This window comes from Oncorhynchus mykiss, chromosome 18 (assembly GCF_057628025.1).
Source record: "Oncorhynchus mykiss isolate SJ-2025 chromosome 18, ASM5762802v1, whole genome shotgun sequence".
In the NCBI taxonomy this organism is placed as follows: Eukaryota; Metazoa; Chordata; class Actinopteri; order Salmoniformes; family Salmonidae; genus Oncorhynchus; species Oncorhynchus mykiss.
In genome coordinates this window covers 73,240,137-73,258,296 of record NC_143039.1, presented here as the reverse complement: position 1 = coordinate 73,258,296, position 18,160 = coordinate 73,240,137, and the positions used below count along the sequence as shown (strand labels likewise).

Here is an 18,160-nt window from a genome sequence, read left to right as displayed (position 1 = left end):
CTCCCTATATAACCACTGTGTCCCTCCCTATTTAACCACCGTGTCCCTCCCTATATAACCACCGTGTCCCTCCCTATATAACCACTGTGTCCCTCCCTATATAACCACTGTGTCCCACCCTATATAACCACTGTGTCCCTCCCTATATAACCACTGTGTCCCTCCCTATATAACCACTGTGTCCCTCCCTATATAATCACTGTGTCCCTCCCTATATAACCACCGTGTCCCTATATAACCACCGTGTCCCTCCCTATATAACCACCGTGTCCCTCCCTATATAACCACCGTGTCCCTCCCTATATAACCACCGTGTCCCTATATAACCACCGTGTCCCTCCCTATATAACCACCGTGTCTCTCCCTATATAACCACTGTGTCCCCCCCATATAACCACCGTGTCCCTATATAACCACCCTGTCCCTATATAACCACCGTGTCCCTCCCTATATAACCACCGTGTCCCTCCCTATATAACCACTGTGTCCCTCCCTATATAACCACTGTGTCCCTCCCTATATAACCACTGTGTCCCTCCCTATTTAACCACCGTGTCCCTATATAACCAGTGTGTCCCTCCCTATATAACCACTGTGTCCCTCCCTACTTAACCACTGTGTCCCTCCCTATATAACCACCGTGTCCCTCCCTATATAACCACAGTGTCCCTCCCTATATAACCACCTTGACCCTCCCTATATAACCACAGTGTCCCTCCCTATATAACCACCGTGTCCCTCCCTATATAACCACCGTGTTCCTCCCTATATAACCACAGTGTCCCTCCCTATATAACCACCGTGTCCCTCCCTATATAACCGCCGTGTCCCTCCCTATATAACCACCGTGTCCCTCCCTATATAACCGCCGTGTCCCTCCCTATATAACCACCGTGTCCCTCCCTATATAACCACCGTGTCCCTCCCTATATAACCACGTGTCCCTCCCTATATAACCACCGTGTCTCTCCCTATATAACCACTGTGTCCCTCCCTATATAACCACCGTGTCCCTCCCTATATAACCGCCGTGTCCCTATATTACCACCGTGTCCCTACCTATATAACCACTGTGTCCCTCCCTATCTAACCACTGTGTCCCTCCCTATATAACCACTGTGTCCCTCCCTATATAACCACTGTGTCCCTCCCTATATAACCACCGTGTCCCTCCCTATATAACCACCGTGTCCCTATATAACCACTGTGGCCCTATAGAACCACTGTGTCCCTCCCTATATAACCACCGTGTCCCTATATAACCACCGTGTCCCTATATAACCAACGTGTCCCTCCCTATATAACCACCGTGTCCCTATATAACCACCGTGTACCTCCCTATATAACCACCATGTCCCTATATAACCACCGTGTCCCTCCCTATTTAACCACCGTGTCCCTCCCTATATAACCACCGTGTCCCTATATAACCACCGTGTCCCTATATAACCACCGTGTCCCTATATAACCACTGTGTCCCTCCCTATATAACCACAGTGTCTCTATATAACCACCGTGTCCCTCCCTATTTAACCACCGTGTCCCTCCCTATTTAACCACCATGTCCCTCCCTATATAACCACTGTCCCTCCCTATATAACCACTGTGTCCCTCCCTATATAACCACTGTGTCCCTCCTTATATAACCACCGTGTCTCTTCCTATATAACCACTGTGTCCCTCCCTATATAACCACAGTGTCCCTATATAACCACTGTGTCCCTATATAACCACCGTGTCCCTCCCTATATAACCACAGTGTCCCTATATAACCACTGTGTCCCTCCCTATATAACCACCGTGTCCCTCCCTATATAACCACCGTGTCCCTCCCTATATAACCACCGCGTCCCTCCCTATTTAACCACCGTGTCCATCCCTATATAACCACTGTGTCCCTCCCCATATAACCACCGTGTCCCTCCCTATATAACCACCGTGTCCCTCCCTATATAACCACTGTGTCCCTCCCTATATAACCACTGTGTCCCTCCCTATATAACCATCGTGTCCCTATATAACCACCGTGTCCCTATATAACCACTGTGTCCCTCCCTATATAAACACCGTGTCCCTCCCTATATAACCACTGTGTCCCTCCCTATATAACCACCGTGTCCTATATAACCACCGTGTCCCTCCCTATATAACCACTGTGTCCCTATATAACCACTGTGTCCCTCCCTATATAACCACCGTGTCCCTCCCTATATAACCACCGTGTCCCTATATAACCACTGTGTCCCTCCCTATATAACCACCGTGTCCCTATATAACCACCGTGTCCCTATATAACCACTGTGTCCCTCCCTATATAACCACCGTGTCCCTATATAACCACCGTGTCCCTCCCTATATAACCACCGTGTCCCTCCCTATATAACCACCGTGTCCCTCCCTATATAACCACTGTGTCCCACCCTATATAACCACCGTGTCCCTCCCTATATAACCACAGTGTCCCTCCCTATATAACCACCGTGTCCCTATATAACCACTGTGTCCCTCCCTATATAACCACCGTGTCCCTCCCTATATAACCACCGTGTCCCTCCCTATATAACCACCGTGTCCCTCCCTATATAACCACCGTGTCCCTATATAACCACTGTGTCCCTATATAACCACTGTGTCCCTCCCTATATAACCACCGTGTCCCTCCCTATATAACCACTGTGTCCCTCCCAATATAACCACCGTGTCCCTCCCTATATAACCACCGTGTCCCTCCCTATATAACCGCAGTGTCCCTATATAACCACCATGTCCCTCCCTATATAACCACCGTGTCCCTCCCTATATAACCACCGTGTCCCTCCCTATATAACCACTGTGTCCCTATATAACCACTGTGTCCCTATATAACCACTGTGTCCCTCCCTATATAACCACTGTGTCCCTCCCTATATAACCACCGTGTCCCTCCCTATATAACCACCGTGTCCCTCCCTATATAACCACTGTGTCCCTCCCTATATAACCACTGTGTCCCTCTCTATATAACCACCGTGTCCCTACATATATAACCACCGTGTCCCTATATAACCACTGTGTCCCACCCTATATAACCACTGTGTCCCTCCCTATATAACCACTGTGTCCCTCCCTATTTAACCACCGTGTCCCTCCCTATATAACCACCGTGTCCCTCCCTATATAACCACTGTGTCCCTCCCTATATAACCACTGTGTCCCACGCTATATAACCACTGTGTCCCTCCCTATATAACCACTGTGTCCCTCCCTATATAACCACTGTGTCCCTCCCTATATAATCACTGTGTCCCTCCCTATATAACCACCGTGTCCCTATATAACCACCGTGTCCCTCCCTATATAACCACCGTGTCCCTCCCTATATAACCACCGTGTCCCTCCCTATATAACCACCGTGTCCCTATATAACCACCGTGTCCCTCCCTATATAACCACCGTGTCTCTCCCTATATAACCACTGTGTCCCCCCCATATAACCACCGTGTCCCTATATAACCACCCTGTCCCTATATAACCACCGTGTCCCTCCCTATATAACCACCGTGTCCCTCCCTATATAACCACTGTGTCCCTCCCTATATAACCACTGTGTCCCTCCCTATATAACCACTGTGTCCCTCCCTATTTAACCACCGTGTCCCTATATAACCAGTGTGTCCCTCCCTATATAACCACTGTGTCCCTCCCTACTTAACCACTGTGTCCCTCCCTATATAACCACCGTGTCCCTCCCTATATAACCACAGTGTCCCTCCCTATATAACCACCGTGACCCTCCCTATATAACCACAGTGTCCCTCCCTATATAACCACCGTGACCCTCCCTATATAACCACTGTGTCCCTCCCTACATAACCACTGTGTCCCCCCCTATATAACCACCGTGTCCCTATATAACCGCCGTGTCCCTCCCTATATAACCACCGTGTCCCTCCCTATATAACCACCGTGTCCCTCCCTATATAACCACGTGTCCCTCCCTATATAACCACCGTCTCTCCCTATATAACCACTGTGTCCCTCCCTATATAACCACCGTGTCCCTCCCTATATAACCGCCGTGTCCCTATATTACCACCGTGTCCCTACCTATATAACCACTGTGTCCCTCCCTATCTAACCACTGTGTCCCTCCCTATATAACCACTGTGTCCCTCCCTATATAACCACCGTGTCCCTCCCTATATAACCACCGTGTCCCTCCCTATATAACCACCGTGTCCCTATATAACCACTGTGTCCCTATATAACCACTGTGTCCCTCCCTATATAACCACTGTGTCCCTCCCTATATAACCACCGTGTCCCTCCCTATATAACCACCGTGTCCCTCCCTATATAACCACTGTGTCCCTCCCTATATAACCACTGTGTCCCTCTCTATATAACCACCGTGTCCCTACCTATATAACCACCGTGTCCCTATATAACCACTGTGTCCCACCCTATATAACCACTGTGTCCCTCCCTATATAACCACTGTGTCCCTCCCTATTTAACCACCGTGTCCCTCCCTATATAACCACCGTGTCCCTCCCTATATAACCACTGTGTCCCTCCCTATATAACCACTGTGTCCCACCCTATATAACCACTGTGTCCCTCCCTATATAACCACTGTGTCTCTCCCTATATAACCACTGTGTCCCTCCCTATATAATCACTGTGTCCCTCCCTATATAACCACCGTGTCCCTATATAACCACCGTGTCCCTCCCTATATAACCACCGTGTCCCTCCCTATATAACCACCGTGTCCCTCCCTATATAACCACCGTGTCCCTATATAACCACCGTGTCCCTCCCTATATAACCACCGTGTCTCTCCCTATATAACCACTGTGTCCCCCCCATATAACCACCGTGTCCCTATATAACCACCCTGTCCCTATATAACCACCGTGTCCCTCCCTATATAACCACCGTGTCCCTCCCTATATAACCACTGTGTCCCTCCCTATATAACCACTGTGTCCCTCCCTATATAACCACTGTGTCCCTCCCTATTTAACCACCGTGTCCCTATATAACCAGTGTGTCCCTCCCTATATAACCACTGTGTCCCTCCCTACTTAACCACTGTGTCCCTCCCTATATAACCACCGTGTCCCTCCCTATATAACCACAGTGTCCCTCCCTATATAACCACCTTGACCCTCCCTATATAACCACAGTGTCCCTCCCTATATAACCACCGTGACCCTCCCTATATAACCACTGTGTCCCTCCCTATATAACCACTGTGTCCCCCCCTATATAACCACCGTGTCCCTATATAACCGCCGTGTCCCTCCCTATATAACCACCGTGTCCCTCCCTATATAACCACCGTGTCCCTCCCTATATAACCACGTGTCCCTCCCTATATAACCACCGTGTCTCTCCCTATATAACCACTGTGTCCCTCCCTATATAACCACCGTGTCCCTCCCTGTATAACCGCCGTGTCCCTATATTACCACCGTGTCCCTACCTATATAACCACTGTGTCCCTCCCTATCTAACCACTGTGTCCCTCCCTGTATAACCACTGTGTCCCTCCCTATATAACCACTGTGTCTCTCCCTATATAACCACTGTGTCCCTCCCTATATAACCACCGTGTCCCTATATAACCACTGTGGCCCTATAGAACCACTGTGTCCCTCCCTATATAACCACCGTGTCCCTCCCTATATAACCACCGTGTCTCTCCCTATATAACCACTGTGTCCCTCCCTATATAACCACCGTGTCCCTCCCTATATAACCACTGTGTCCCTATATAACCACTGTGTCCCTCCCTATATAACCACCGTGTCCCTATATAACCACCGTGTCCCTATATAACCAACGTGTCCCTCCCTATATAACCACCGTGTCCCTATATAACCACCGTGTACCTCCCTATATAACCACCGTGTCCCTATATAACCACCGTGTCCCTCCCTATTTAACCACCGTGTCCCTCCCTATATAACCACCATGTCCCTATATAACCACCGTGTCCCTATATAACCACTGTGTCCCTCCCTATATAACCACAGTGTCTCTATATAACCACCGTGTCCCTCCCTATTTAACCACCGTGTCCCTCCCTATTTAACCACCATGTCCCTCCCTATATAACCACTGTGTCCCTCCCTATATAACCACTGTGTCCCTCCCTATATAACCACAGTGTCCCTATATAACCACTGTGTCCCTATATAACCAACGTGTCCCTCCCTATATAACCACAGTGTCCCTATATAACCACTGTGTCCCTCCCTATATAACCACCGTGTCCCTCCCTATATAACCACCGTGTCCCTCCCTATATAACCACCGTGTCCCTCCCTATTTAACCACCGTGTCCATCCCTATATAACCACTGTGTCCCTCCCCATATAACCACCGTGTCCCTCCCTATATAACCACCGTGTCCCTCCCTATATAACCACTGTGTCCCTCCCTATATAACCACTGTGTCCCTCCCTATATAACCATCGTGTCCCTATATAACCACCGTGTCCCTATATAACCACTGTGTCCCTCCCTATATAAACACCGTGTCCCTCCCTATATAACCACTGTGTCCCTCCCTATATAACCACCGTGTCCTATATAACCACGTGTCCCTCCCTATATAACCACTGTGTCCCTATATAACCACTGTGTCCCTCCCTATATAACCACCGTGTCCCTCCCTATATAACCACTGTGTCCCTCCCTATATAACCACCGTGTCCCTATATAACCACTGTGTCCCTCCCTATATAACCACCGTGTCCCTATATAACCACCGTGTCCCTATATAACCACTGTGTCCCTCCCTATATAACCACCGTGTCCCTATATAACCACCGTGTCCCTATATAACCACCGTGTCCCTCCCTATATAACCACCGTGTCCCTCCCTATATAACCACCGTGTCCCTCCCTATATAACCACTGTGTCCCACCCTATATAACCACCGTGTCCCTCCCTATATAACCACAGTGTCCCTCCCTATATAACCACCGTGTCCCTATATAACCACTGTGTCCCTCCCTATATAACCACCGTGTCCCTCCCTATATAACCACCGTGTCCCTCCCTATATAACCACCGTGTCCCTCCCTATATAACCACCGTGTCCCTATATAACCACTGTGTCCCTATATAACCACTGTGTCCCTCCCTATATAACCACCGTGTCCCTCCCTATATAACCACTGTGTCCCTCCCAATATAACCACCGTGTCCCTCCCTATATAACCACCGTGTCCCTCCCTATATAACCGCAGTGTCCCTATATAACCACCATGTCCCTCCCTATATAACCACCGTGTCCCTCCCTATATAACCACGTGTCCCTCCCTATATAACCACCGTGTCCCTATATAACCACTGTGTCCCTATATAACCACTGTGTCCCTCCCTATATAACCACTGTGTCCCTCCCTATATAACCACCGTGTCCCTCCCTATATAACCACCGTGTCCCTCCCTATATAACCACTGTGTCCCTCCCTATATAACCACTGTGTCCCTCCCTATATAACCACCGTGTCCCTACCTATATAACCACCGTGTCCCTATATAACCACTGTGTCCCACCCTATATAACCACTGTGTCCCTCCCTATATAACCACTGTGTCCCTCCCTATTTAACCACCGTGTCCCTCCCTATATAACCACCGTGTCCCTCCCTATATAACCACTGTGTCCCTCCCTATATAACCACTGTGTCCCACCCTATATAACCACTGTGTCCCTCCCTATATAACCACTGTGTCCCTCCCTATATAACCACTGTGTCCCTCCCTATATAATCACTGTGTCCCTCCCTATATAACCACCGTGTCCCTATATAACCACCGTGTCCCTCCCTATATAACCACCGTGTCCCTCCCTATATAACCACCGTGTCCCTCCCTATATAACCACCGTGTCCCTATATAACCACCGTGTCCCTCCCTATATAACCACCGTGTCTCTCCCTATATAACCACTGTGTCCCCCCCATATAACCACCGTGTCCCTATATAACCACCCTGTCCCTATATAACCACCGTGTCCCTCCCTATATAACCACTGTGTCCCTCCCTATATAACCACTGTGTCCCTCCCTATATAACCACTGTGTCCCTCCCTATATAACCACTGTGTCCCTCCCTATTTAACCACCGTGTCCCTATATAACCAGTGTGTCCCTCCCTATATAACAACTGTGTCCCTCCCTACTTAACCACTGTGTCCCTCCCTATATAACCACCGTGTCCCTCCCTATATAACCACAGTGTCCCTCCCTATATAACCACCGTGACCCTCCCTATATAACCACAGTGTCCCTCCCTATATAACCACCGTGACCCTCCCTATATAACCACTGTGTCCCTCCCTATATAACCACTGTGTCCCCCCCTATATAACCACCGTGTCCCTATATAACCACCGTGTCCCTATATAACCACTGTGTCCCTCCCTATATAACCACCGTGTCCCTCCCTATATAACCACTGTGTCCCTCGCTATATAACCACTGTGTCCCTCCCTATATAACCACTGTGTCCCTCCCTATTTAACCACCGTGTCCCTATATAACCAGTGTGTCCCTCCCTATATAACCACCGTGTCCCTCCCTATATAACCACTGTGTCCCTCCCTATTTAACCACTGTGTCCCTCCCTATATAACCACCGTGTCCCTCCCTATATAACCACAGTGTCCCTCCCTATATAACCACCGTGACCCTCCCTATATAACCACTGTGTCCCTCCCTATATAACCACTGTGTCCCTCCCTATATAACCACTGTGTCCCTCCCTGTATAACTACCGTGTTAACCAAAGAGTAACCCCTTCTGCAAATTACACTAAAACCCCAAAACTTGAATCATGCTAAGAGGTTCAGAATCCTTCATCTACCTCAATAAAAGATGTCTCTCTCGTTTAACTATCATTATACTGCAACTCTCCCATCAGGACTTAATGGCTGGTTTAACTGTCATTATACTGCAACTCTCCCATCAGGACTTAATGGCTGGTTTACTGTCATTATAATGCAACTCTCCCATCAGGATCAATGGCTAGTTTATTGTCATCATTATACTGCAACTCTCCCATCAGGATCAATGGCTGGTTTACTGTCATTATACCTCAACTCTCCCATCAGGATCAATGGCTGGTTTACTGTCATTATACCTCAACTCTCCCATCAGGATCAATGGCTGGTTTACTGTCATCATTATACTGCAACTCTCCCATCAGGATCAATGGCTGGTTTACTGTCATCATTATACTGCAACTCTCCCATCAGGATCAATGGCTGGTTTACTGTCATCATTATACTGCAACTCTCCCATCAGGATCAATGGCTGGTTTACTGTCATCATTATACTGCAACTCTCCCATCAGGATCAATGGCTGGTTTACTGTCATCATTATACTGCAACTCTCCCATCAGGATCAATGGCTGGTTTACTGTCATCATTATACTGCAACTCTCCCATCAGGACTTAATGGCTGGTTTACTGTCATTATACTGCAACTCTCCCATCAGGATCAATGGCTGGTTTACTGTCATCATTATACTGCAACTCTCCCATCAGGATCAATAGCTGGTTTACTATCATTATACTGCAACTCTCCCATCAGGATCAATGGCTGGTTTACTGTCATTATACTGCAACTCTCCCATCAGGATCAATGGCTGGTTTACTGTCATCATTATACTGCAACTCTCCCATCAGGATCAATGGCTGGTTTACTGTCATTATACTGCAACTCTCCCATCAGGACTTAATGGCTGGTTAGAGAATGGTTTTAACCCCCACTGGTGTGATATTAGTGATGTTAGTGCAGTTACACTGGATGTTCAGTAGAGAGCAGGGGTTTCCTGTTGTTTGTACTCTTATAGTTTCATTATCCTTCATCAGACAGCGAGAGTTTATTGAAAGCACTGAGACACACCGTAACATCCAATGCTAGTGGGTCTAAATGCTCGACATACTGCCAACTGTACTATAAAATTCTTCCTTCTGTGTTCGTTGAAGAGATCTGTGTGAGAGATACAATATGAGAGAGGTGTCATTTAAATGGCTAGTGCAGTGAAAAACAAGAATTTCTATTCGGTTTTTAATTATATTTCCACACTCCGAAATGGTGAAAATTATGATAATGCTCTTTTTGTGTAAAAGCTGTTTGAAAAAACAGATTTCAGCCTGTTCAGATGGGTTGGAACTTTGAGCTTAGTTCATGATGTCATCCTATCAACCAATCAAGGCTGTGTGTATACATTTATTAATATTTGTGAATATGAATAACACCCACACGTTCGGACTGATCATTCCCAGGGCCAAAGGAGGCTCAGGGAAATAAATTATACAAATATATTTTGGAGTTATTTTGATGAAATAAACACAGTTATTCATTAGACGTACACTGATGATTTAAAAAGTCTAAATATAAAGACTGTACGAGGGATTTAAGATATGATCGTATCTCCCTCTGCCAGCCTATATTACAGAGTAACTGTGATGATGATAATGATGGGAATGACGTTGATGATGATGATGATGAAGATAATGAGGTTGATAATGATCATACTGACAACGATAATGATGCTAATCTCGAAGATAATTATGACGATAATGATCATGACGAAGATAATGACGATGATAATGATGACAATATTGATGTTGATGGCGCTGATAATTATGATGATGTCATCTACATGTTAGCTCGCGCCCTCAGACAAGACCATGGAGTTCCACAGAGATTTCCGTATCCGCCACTACGCTGGAGACGTCACGTGAGTCACATGCTTTCTTACCTATGCTTTTACCTCATTCATTTACTATAATCTCAAATACTATAATGTCATTTACCATAATCTCATTTACTATAATCTCATTTACCATAATCTCATTTACTATAATCTAATTTACTATAATCTCATTTACTATAATCTCATTTACTATAATCTAATTTACTATAATCTCAATTACTATAATCTCATTTACTATAATCTCATTTACCATAATCTCATTTACTATAATCTAATTTACTATAATCTCATTTACCATAATCTAATTTACTATAATCTCATTTACTATAATCTCATTTACCATAATCTCATTTACCATAATCTCATTTACTATAATCTCATTTACCATAATCTCATTTACTATAATCTAATTTACTATAATCTCATTTACTATAATCTCATTTACCATAATCTCATTTACTATAATCTCATTTACTATAATCTCATTTACCATAATCTCATTTACTATAATCTCATTTACTATAATCTCATTTACTGCTAATCTCCTTCATCCCAGAGGATTTAAGGCTGCCATGGTGGTTCAACAGGTGAAAGGTTATGATGACACAGGAAACACAGGAAAGGTCACATGTCATAGGTCAAGATCAATGTTGATTGGATGAAAAGTCAAGGGGAGTAAGTATAGGTAAAAGTAGCCAACCCAGTACCAGTTCCTAGTGCGTTGGCTATCACTGTTGGCATAAGTATTTCAGGACCTAAATTTAAAAAGTGTGCTGACCTCAATTTTAGAAATAGCAGGACATAGTCTTTCTGAGGAAGACAGAGGGGAAGGGAGGGAGGGAGAGAGAGACGAGGGAGTAGACCAGACTGTTATCCAGTACCAGGGTCTTCCATTGGCTGACAATGTGTGTTTATCCAGTACCAGGGTCTTCCATTGGCTAACACTGTGGTTTTGCAGGATCTATTTTGCCGTCAAGTTTAGGGAGAGAGGGAGGGAGAGAGAAGACTATTTCCCCTCAGAAATAGTCATGTAGCTAAGCCTCGACCAGTAGTAATGAGTCAGGGAATCCAGGTTGACATAATGTCCAACACATCCGTCATGAATCAGGTCATGCTTAGTTTACGTTCGTCCATCCGTCATCAATTAGGTCATGCTTAGTTTACGTTCATCCATCCGTCACCAATTAGGTCATGCTTAGTTTACGTTCATCCATCCGTCATCAATTAGGTCGTGCTTAGTTTACGTTCATCCATCCGTCACCAATTAGGTCATGCTTAGTTTACGTTCATCCATCCGTCATCAATTAGGTCATGCTTAGTTTGCGTTCATCCATCCGTCATCAATTAGGTCCTGCTTAGTTTACGTTCATCCATCCGTCATCAATTAGGTCCTGCTTAGTTTACGTTCATCCATCCGTCACCAATTAGGTCATGCTTAGTTTACGTTCATCCATCCGTCACCAATTAGGTCATGCTTAGTTTACGTTCATCCATTCGTCATCAATTAGGTCCTGCTTAGTTTATGTTCATCCATCCGTCACCAATTAGGTCATGCTTAGTTTATGTTCATCCATCCGTCATCAATTAGGTCCTGCTTAGTTTACGTTCATCCATCCGTCATCAATTAGGTCATGCTTAGTTTACGTTCGTCCATCCGTCATCAATTAGGTCCTGCTTAGTTTACGTTCATCCATCCGTCATCAATTAGGTCCTGCTTAGTTTACGTTCGTCCATCCGTCACCAATTAGGTCATGCTTAGTTTACGTTCATCCATCCGTCATCACTTAGGTCATGCTTAGTTTATGTTCATCCATCCATCATATGTTTAAATGAATGATTAGAATACTCCACCCTGAAACCATATAATTGTATGAAATTGAGTAGTCAGTGAAATTATATATCTGTGAGTGTAGTTTTAGTCAGAATTAGGGTATATCTTTATAGTATCTTAAACACATGACTGTCTGAGCAAAATTAGGTGTCGACCTGACTAGAGATTTGGGAGAGGACAGGAAGTACGTCTCAAGGTCCCAAGGTCTCCCTAATCTCTGTCGGCTGGGTAGTGAGACAGTATGTGCGTAGGATACCTACTGTTTGTGTGTGAAAGTACGTGTGTAAGGAGCTAGTATAAAGTGAATGGTTTTGTACAACGAACCAGAGCTCTCGTGAATAAACATTTTGACTATTTTAGCTTGGCCTCTGTCTGTTTTATTCAACCAGTATCTCACAAATTCTGGGTTGCAGACCGAGTAGTTTAATTGAATTGGGTTATGAACATCGAGAACATAATTCTCGTGACAGTCATCAATTAGGTCATGCTTAGTTTCTGTTCGTCCATCCGTCATCAATTAGGTCATGCTTAGTTTACGTTCATCCATCTGTCATCAATTAGGTCATGCTTAGTTTACGTTCATCCATCTGTCATCAATTAGGTCATGCTTAGTTTACGTTCGTCCATCTGTCATCAATTAGGTCATGCTTAGTTTACGTTCGTCCATCCGTCATCCCACTCCCCTCCCCATCCCACCTCCTACTCATGCTAAATATACCCTGCCATGTCCCAGTCACCCCCCCCCCCCCCCCCAATCCCGTGCCCTCCCCCAGGTCTGACCTACTTTGTCCCTCCCACGGCAATGTCTAGGGTTTACCGAGAATGGTGCGACAAACAAGAAAACACACAGTCAGTTGATGAGAGAGGTCAAAGGAGAATGGCAAGAACGGTGCAAGCTAACAGGCAGGAGGCATCTTTGGGATGAGATGGAACGAGCTGTTCGCAGCATGAATGTAGGACCGTCAAATCCGCAGCAACTGTGTGACGCCATGCCGCCAGCACTGTGTTCTCTCTAGAGAGGTTCCTGGAATCTGGTTAGGTGGTTTTGAGACACACACACACACACACACACACACACACACACACACACACACACACACACACACACACACACACACATACACAGACACACACACACACACACACACACACACACACACACACACACACACACACACACACACACACGCACACACACACACACACACACACACACACACACACACACACACACACACACACGCAAATCAGCCTCCATCAGCCTCAGGAATACATCTGTCATACTAACACTTCATCTGCCTCTCTGTCCAGATGTGACAGACAGGGAGAGACAGACAGGCACAGTACCATGCCGGAGCCGTGTGTGTGTGTTTGAGGGTTAAGCCTGTCACATCTGGGGCTCTAATCCAGTGAAACAGCATGTCATTTTATGTAATCAGGTTGCGCCATGCATCCATATTTTAAGTTAGTTTATTCCTAACTAGTCCCCACACAGTTGTGTCAAATATCGTGGTGCGTGGTTCAACTCACTCTGTCAAAACACAATGTTCTCCTGTTTCTCAAATGTAAGCCCTTGAAATGTGTCAGTTTGCCAAGTTTACAATCCTACTATGTGCTGGGACTATCATTCTAAGCTTGTGCCTGAAGTCTCCCTCACTCATTTGAGAGAGAAGTGTTACATCTGTGTAGAAGGGATGGTGCTGGCAATGTAGTATACATTGACCAGAGCCCTATGCGGCAGTGTTAGTGCACTACTTTTGACCAGAGCCCTATGGGGCTGTGTTAGTGCACTACTTTTGACCAGAACCCTATGGGGCTATGTTAGTGCACTACTTTTGACCAGAGCCCTATGGGGCAGTGTTAGTGCACTACTTTTGACCAGATCCCAATGGGGCAGTGTTAGTGCACTACTTTTGACCAGAGCCCTATGGGGCTGTGTTAGTGCACTACTTTTGACCAGATCCCAATGGGGTAGTGTTAGTGCACTACTTCTGACCAGATCCCTATGGGGCAGTGTTAGGGCTCTGGTCAAAAGCAGTGCACTATGGGGCAGTAGTCGTGCACTACATAGAGACGCAGGCATAGTCTACCGTTAGGTGAGGGGACATGATAACTAATGAGGACCTCTTCAATAGCCACTCTCATGTACTGTTTCTGTGTTACTTATGGTTGTGTCATGACTCATGTACTGTAGTGTTTTTAACTCACCACTTCAGTAAGTTCTGTTGTAGGGGCCTCGAGTACATTTGAGCCTGTTTCCGTTTTTATTACCTCCCTTTGTCGCTCTCTGGCTCTATCTCTCTGGCTCTATCTCTCTGGCTCTATCTCTCTGGCTCTAACTCTCTGGCTCTATCTCTCTGGCTCTATCTCTCTGGCTCTATCTCTCTGGCTCTACCTCTCTGGCTCTACCTCTCTGGCTCTGGCTCTATCTCTCTGGCTCTATCTCTCTGGCTCGCACTCTCCTGGCTCTATCTCTCTGGCTCTATCTCTCTGGCTCTATCTCTCTGGCTCTATCTCTCTGGCTCTACCTCTCTGGCTCTATCGCTCTGGCTCTATCTCTCTGGCTCTATCTCTCTGGCTCTATCTCTCTGGCTCTGGCTCTATCTCTCTGGCTCTATCGCTCTGTCTCTATCTCTCTGGCTCTATCTCTCTGTCTCACACTCTCCTGGCTCTATCTCTCTGGCTCTATCTCTCTGGCTCTATCTCTCTGGCTCTATCTCTCTGGCTCGCGCTCTCTCTGGCTCGCGCTCTCTCTGGCTCTATCTCTCTGGCTCTATCTCTCTGGCTCGCTATCTCTCTTGCTCTATCTCTCTGGCTCTATCAATCTGACTCTATCTCTCTGGCTCGCGCTCTCTCTGGCTCTATCTCTCTGGCTCTATCTCTCTGGCTCTATCTCTCTGGCTCTAACTCTCTGGCTCTATCTCTCTGGCTCTATCTCTCTGGCTCTATCTCTCTGGCTCTACCTCTCTGGCTCTACCTCTCTGGCTCTGGCTCTATCTCTCTGGCTCTATCTCTCTGGCTCGCACTCTCCTGGCTCTATCTCTCTGGCTCTATCTCTCTGGCTCTATCTCTCTGGCTCTATCTCTCTGGCTCTACCTCTCTGGCTCTATCGCTCTGGCTCTATCTCTCTGGCTCTATCTCTCTGGCTCTATCTCTCTGGCTCTGGCTCTATCTCTCTGGCTCTATCGCTCTGTCTCTATCTCTCTGGCTCTATCTCTCTGTCTCACACTCTCCTGGCTCTATCTCTCTGGCTCTATCTCTCTGGCTCTATCTCTCTGGCTCTATCTCTCTGGCTCGCGCTCTCTCTGGCTCGCGCTCTCTCTGGCTCTATCTCTCTGGCTCTATCTCTCTGGCTCGCTATCTCTCTTGCTCTATCTCTCTGGCTCTATCAATCTGACTCTATCTCTCTGGCTCGCGCTCTCTCTGGCTCTATCTCTTTGGCTCGCGCTCTCTCTGGCTCTATCTCTCTGGCTCTATCTCTCTGTCTCGCGCTCTCTCTGGCTCTATCTCTCTGGCTCGCGCTCTCTCTGGCTCTATATCTCTGGCTCTATCTCTCTGGCTCGCGCTCTCTCTGGCTCTATCTCTCTGGCTCTATCTCTCTGGCTCGCACTCTCTCTGGCTCTATCTCTCTGGCTCGCGCTGTCTCTGGCTCTATCTCTCTGGCTCGCGCTCTCTCTGGCTCTATCTCTCTGGCTCGCGCTCTCACTGGCTCGCGCTCTCTCTGGCTCTATCTCTCTGGCTCTATCTCTCTGGCTCGCACTTTCTCTGGCTCTATCTCTCTGGCTCTATCTCTCTGGCTCGCGCTCTCTCTGGCTCTATCTCTCTGGCTCTATCTCTCTGGCTCGCACTCTCTCTGGCTCTATCTCTCTGGCTCTACCTCTCTGGCTCTATCTCTCTGGCTCTGGCTCTGGCTCTATCTCTCTGGCTCTATCTCTCTGGCTCGCACTCTCCTGGCTCTATCTCTCTGGCTCTATCTCTCTGGCTCTACCTCTCTGGCTCTATCGCTCTGGCTCTATCGCTCTGGCTCTATCTCTCTGGCTCTATCTCTCTGGCTCTGGCTCTATCTCTCTGTCTCTATCTCTCTGGCTCTATCTCTCTGTCTCACACTCTCCTGGCTCTATCTCTCTGGCTCTATCTCTCTGGCTCTATCTCTCTGGCTCGCGCTCTCTCTGGCTTGCGCTCTCTCTGGCTCTATCTCTCTGGCTCGCACTTTCTCTGGCTCTATCTCTCTGGCTCTATCTCTCTGGCTCGCGCTCTCTCTGGCTCTATCTCTCTGGCTCTATCTCTCTGGCTCGCACTCTCTCTGGCTCTATCTCTCTGTCTCACACTCTCCTGGCTCTATCTCTCTGGCTCTGGCTCTATCTCTCTGGCTCTATCTCTCTGGCTCGCACTCTCCTGGCTCTATCTCTCTGGCTCTATCTCTCTGGCTCTACCTCTCTGGCTCTATCGCTCTGGCTCTATCGCTCTGGCTCTATCTCTCTGGCTCTATCTCTCTGGCTCTGGCTCTATCTCTCTGTCTCTATCTCTCTGGCTCTATCTCTCTGTCTCACACTCTCCTGGCTCTATCTCTCTGGCTCTATCTCTCTGGCTCTATCTCTCTGGCTCGCGCTCTCTCTGGCTTGCGCTCTCTCTGGCTCTATCTCTCTGGCTCTATCTCTCTGGCTCTATCTCTCTGGCTCGCTATCTCTCTTGCTCTATCTCTCTGGATCTATCAATCTGGCTCTATCTCTCTGGCTCTATCTCTCTGTCTCACACTCTCCTGGCTCTATCTCTCTGGCTCTATCTCTCTGGCTCTATCTCTCTGGCTCTATCTCTCTGGCTCGCGCTCTCTCTGGCTCGCGCTCTCTCTGGCTCTATCTCTCTGGCTCTATCTCTCTGGCTCTATCTCTCTGTCTCGCCATCTCTCTTGCTCTATCTCTTTGGCTCTATCAATCTGGCTCTATCTCTCTGGCTCGCGCTCTCTCTGGCTCTATCTCTTTGGCTCGCGCTCTCTCTGGCTCTATCTCTCTGGCTCTATCTCTCTGTCTCGCGCTCTCTCTGGCTCTATCTCTCTGGCTCGCGCTCTCTCTGGCTCTATATCTCTGGCTCTATCTCTCTGGCTCGCGCTCTCTCTGGCTCTATCTCTCTGGCTCTATCTCTCTGGCTCGCACTCTCTCTGGCTCTATCTCTCTGGCTCGCGCTGTCTCTGGCTCTATCTCTCTGGCTCGCGCTCTCTCTGGCTCTATCTCTCTGGCTCGCGCTCTCTCTGGCTCGCGCTCTCTCTGGCTCTATCTCTCTGGCTCTATCTCTCTGGCTCGCACTTTCTCTGGCTCTATCTCTCTGGCTCTATCTCTCTGGCTCGCGCTCTCTCTGGCTCTATCTCTCTGGCTCTATCTCTCTGGCTCGCACTCTCTCTGGCTCTATCTCTCTGGCTCTACCTCTCTGGCTCTATCTCTCTGGCTCTGGCTCTATCTCTCTGGCTCTATCTCTCTGGCTCGCACTCTCCTGGCTCTATCTCTCTGGCTCTATCTCTCTGGCTCTATCTCTCTGGCTCTATCTCTCTGGCTCTACCTCTCTGGCTCTATCGCTCTGGCTCTATCTCTCTGGCTCTATCTCTCTG

The 18,160-nt window shown here is 47.4% G+C and overlaps 1 protein-coding gene across 1 annotated transcript in view; it reads left to right on the top strand.

Annotated features, from left to right (window-relative positions):
* The window catches only part of myo1g (myosin IG), a 98,702-nt gene that overhangs the window by 28,964 nt on the left and 51,578 nt on the right, over window positions 1–18,160 (top strand). The window contains exon 12 of the mRNA XM_090209352.1: window positions 10,684–10,754. Within this exon, the coding sequence (XP_090065478.1) occupies window positions 10,684–10,754 (71 nt within the window). The remainder of the gene's footprint in view (window positions 1–10,683; window positions 10,755–18,160) is intronic.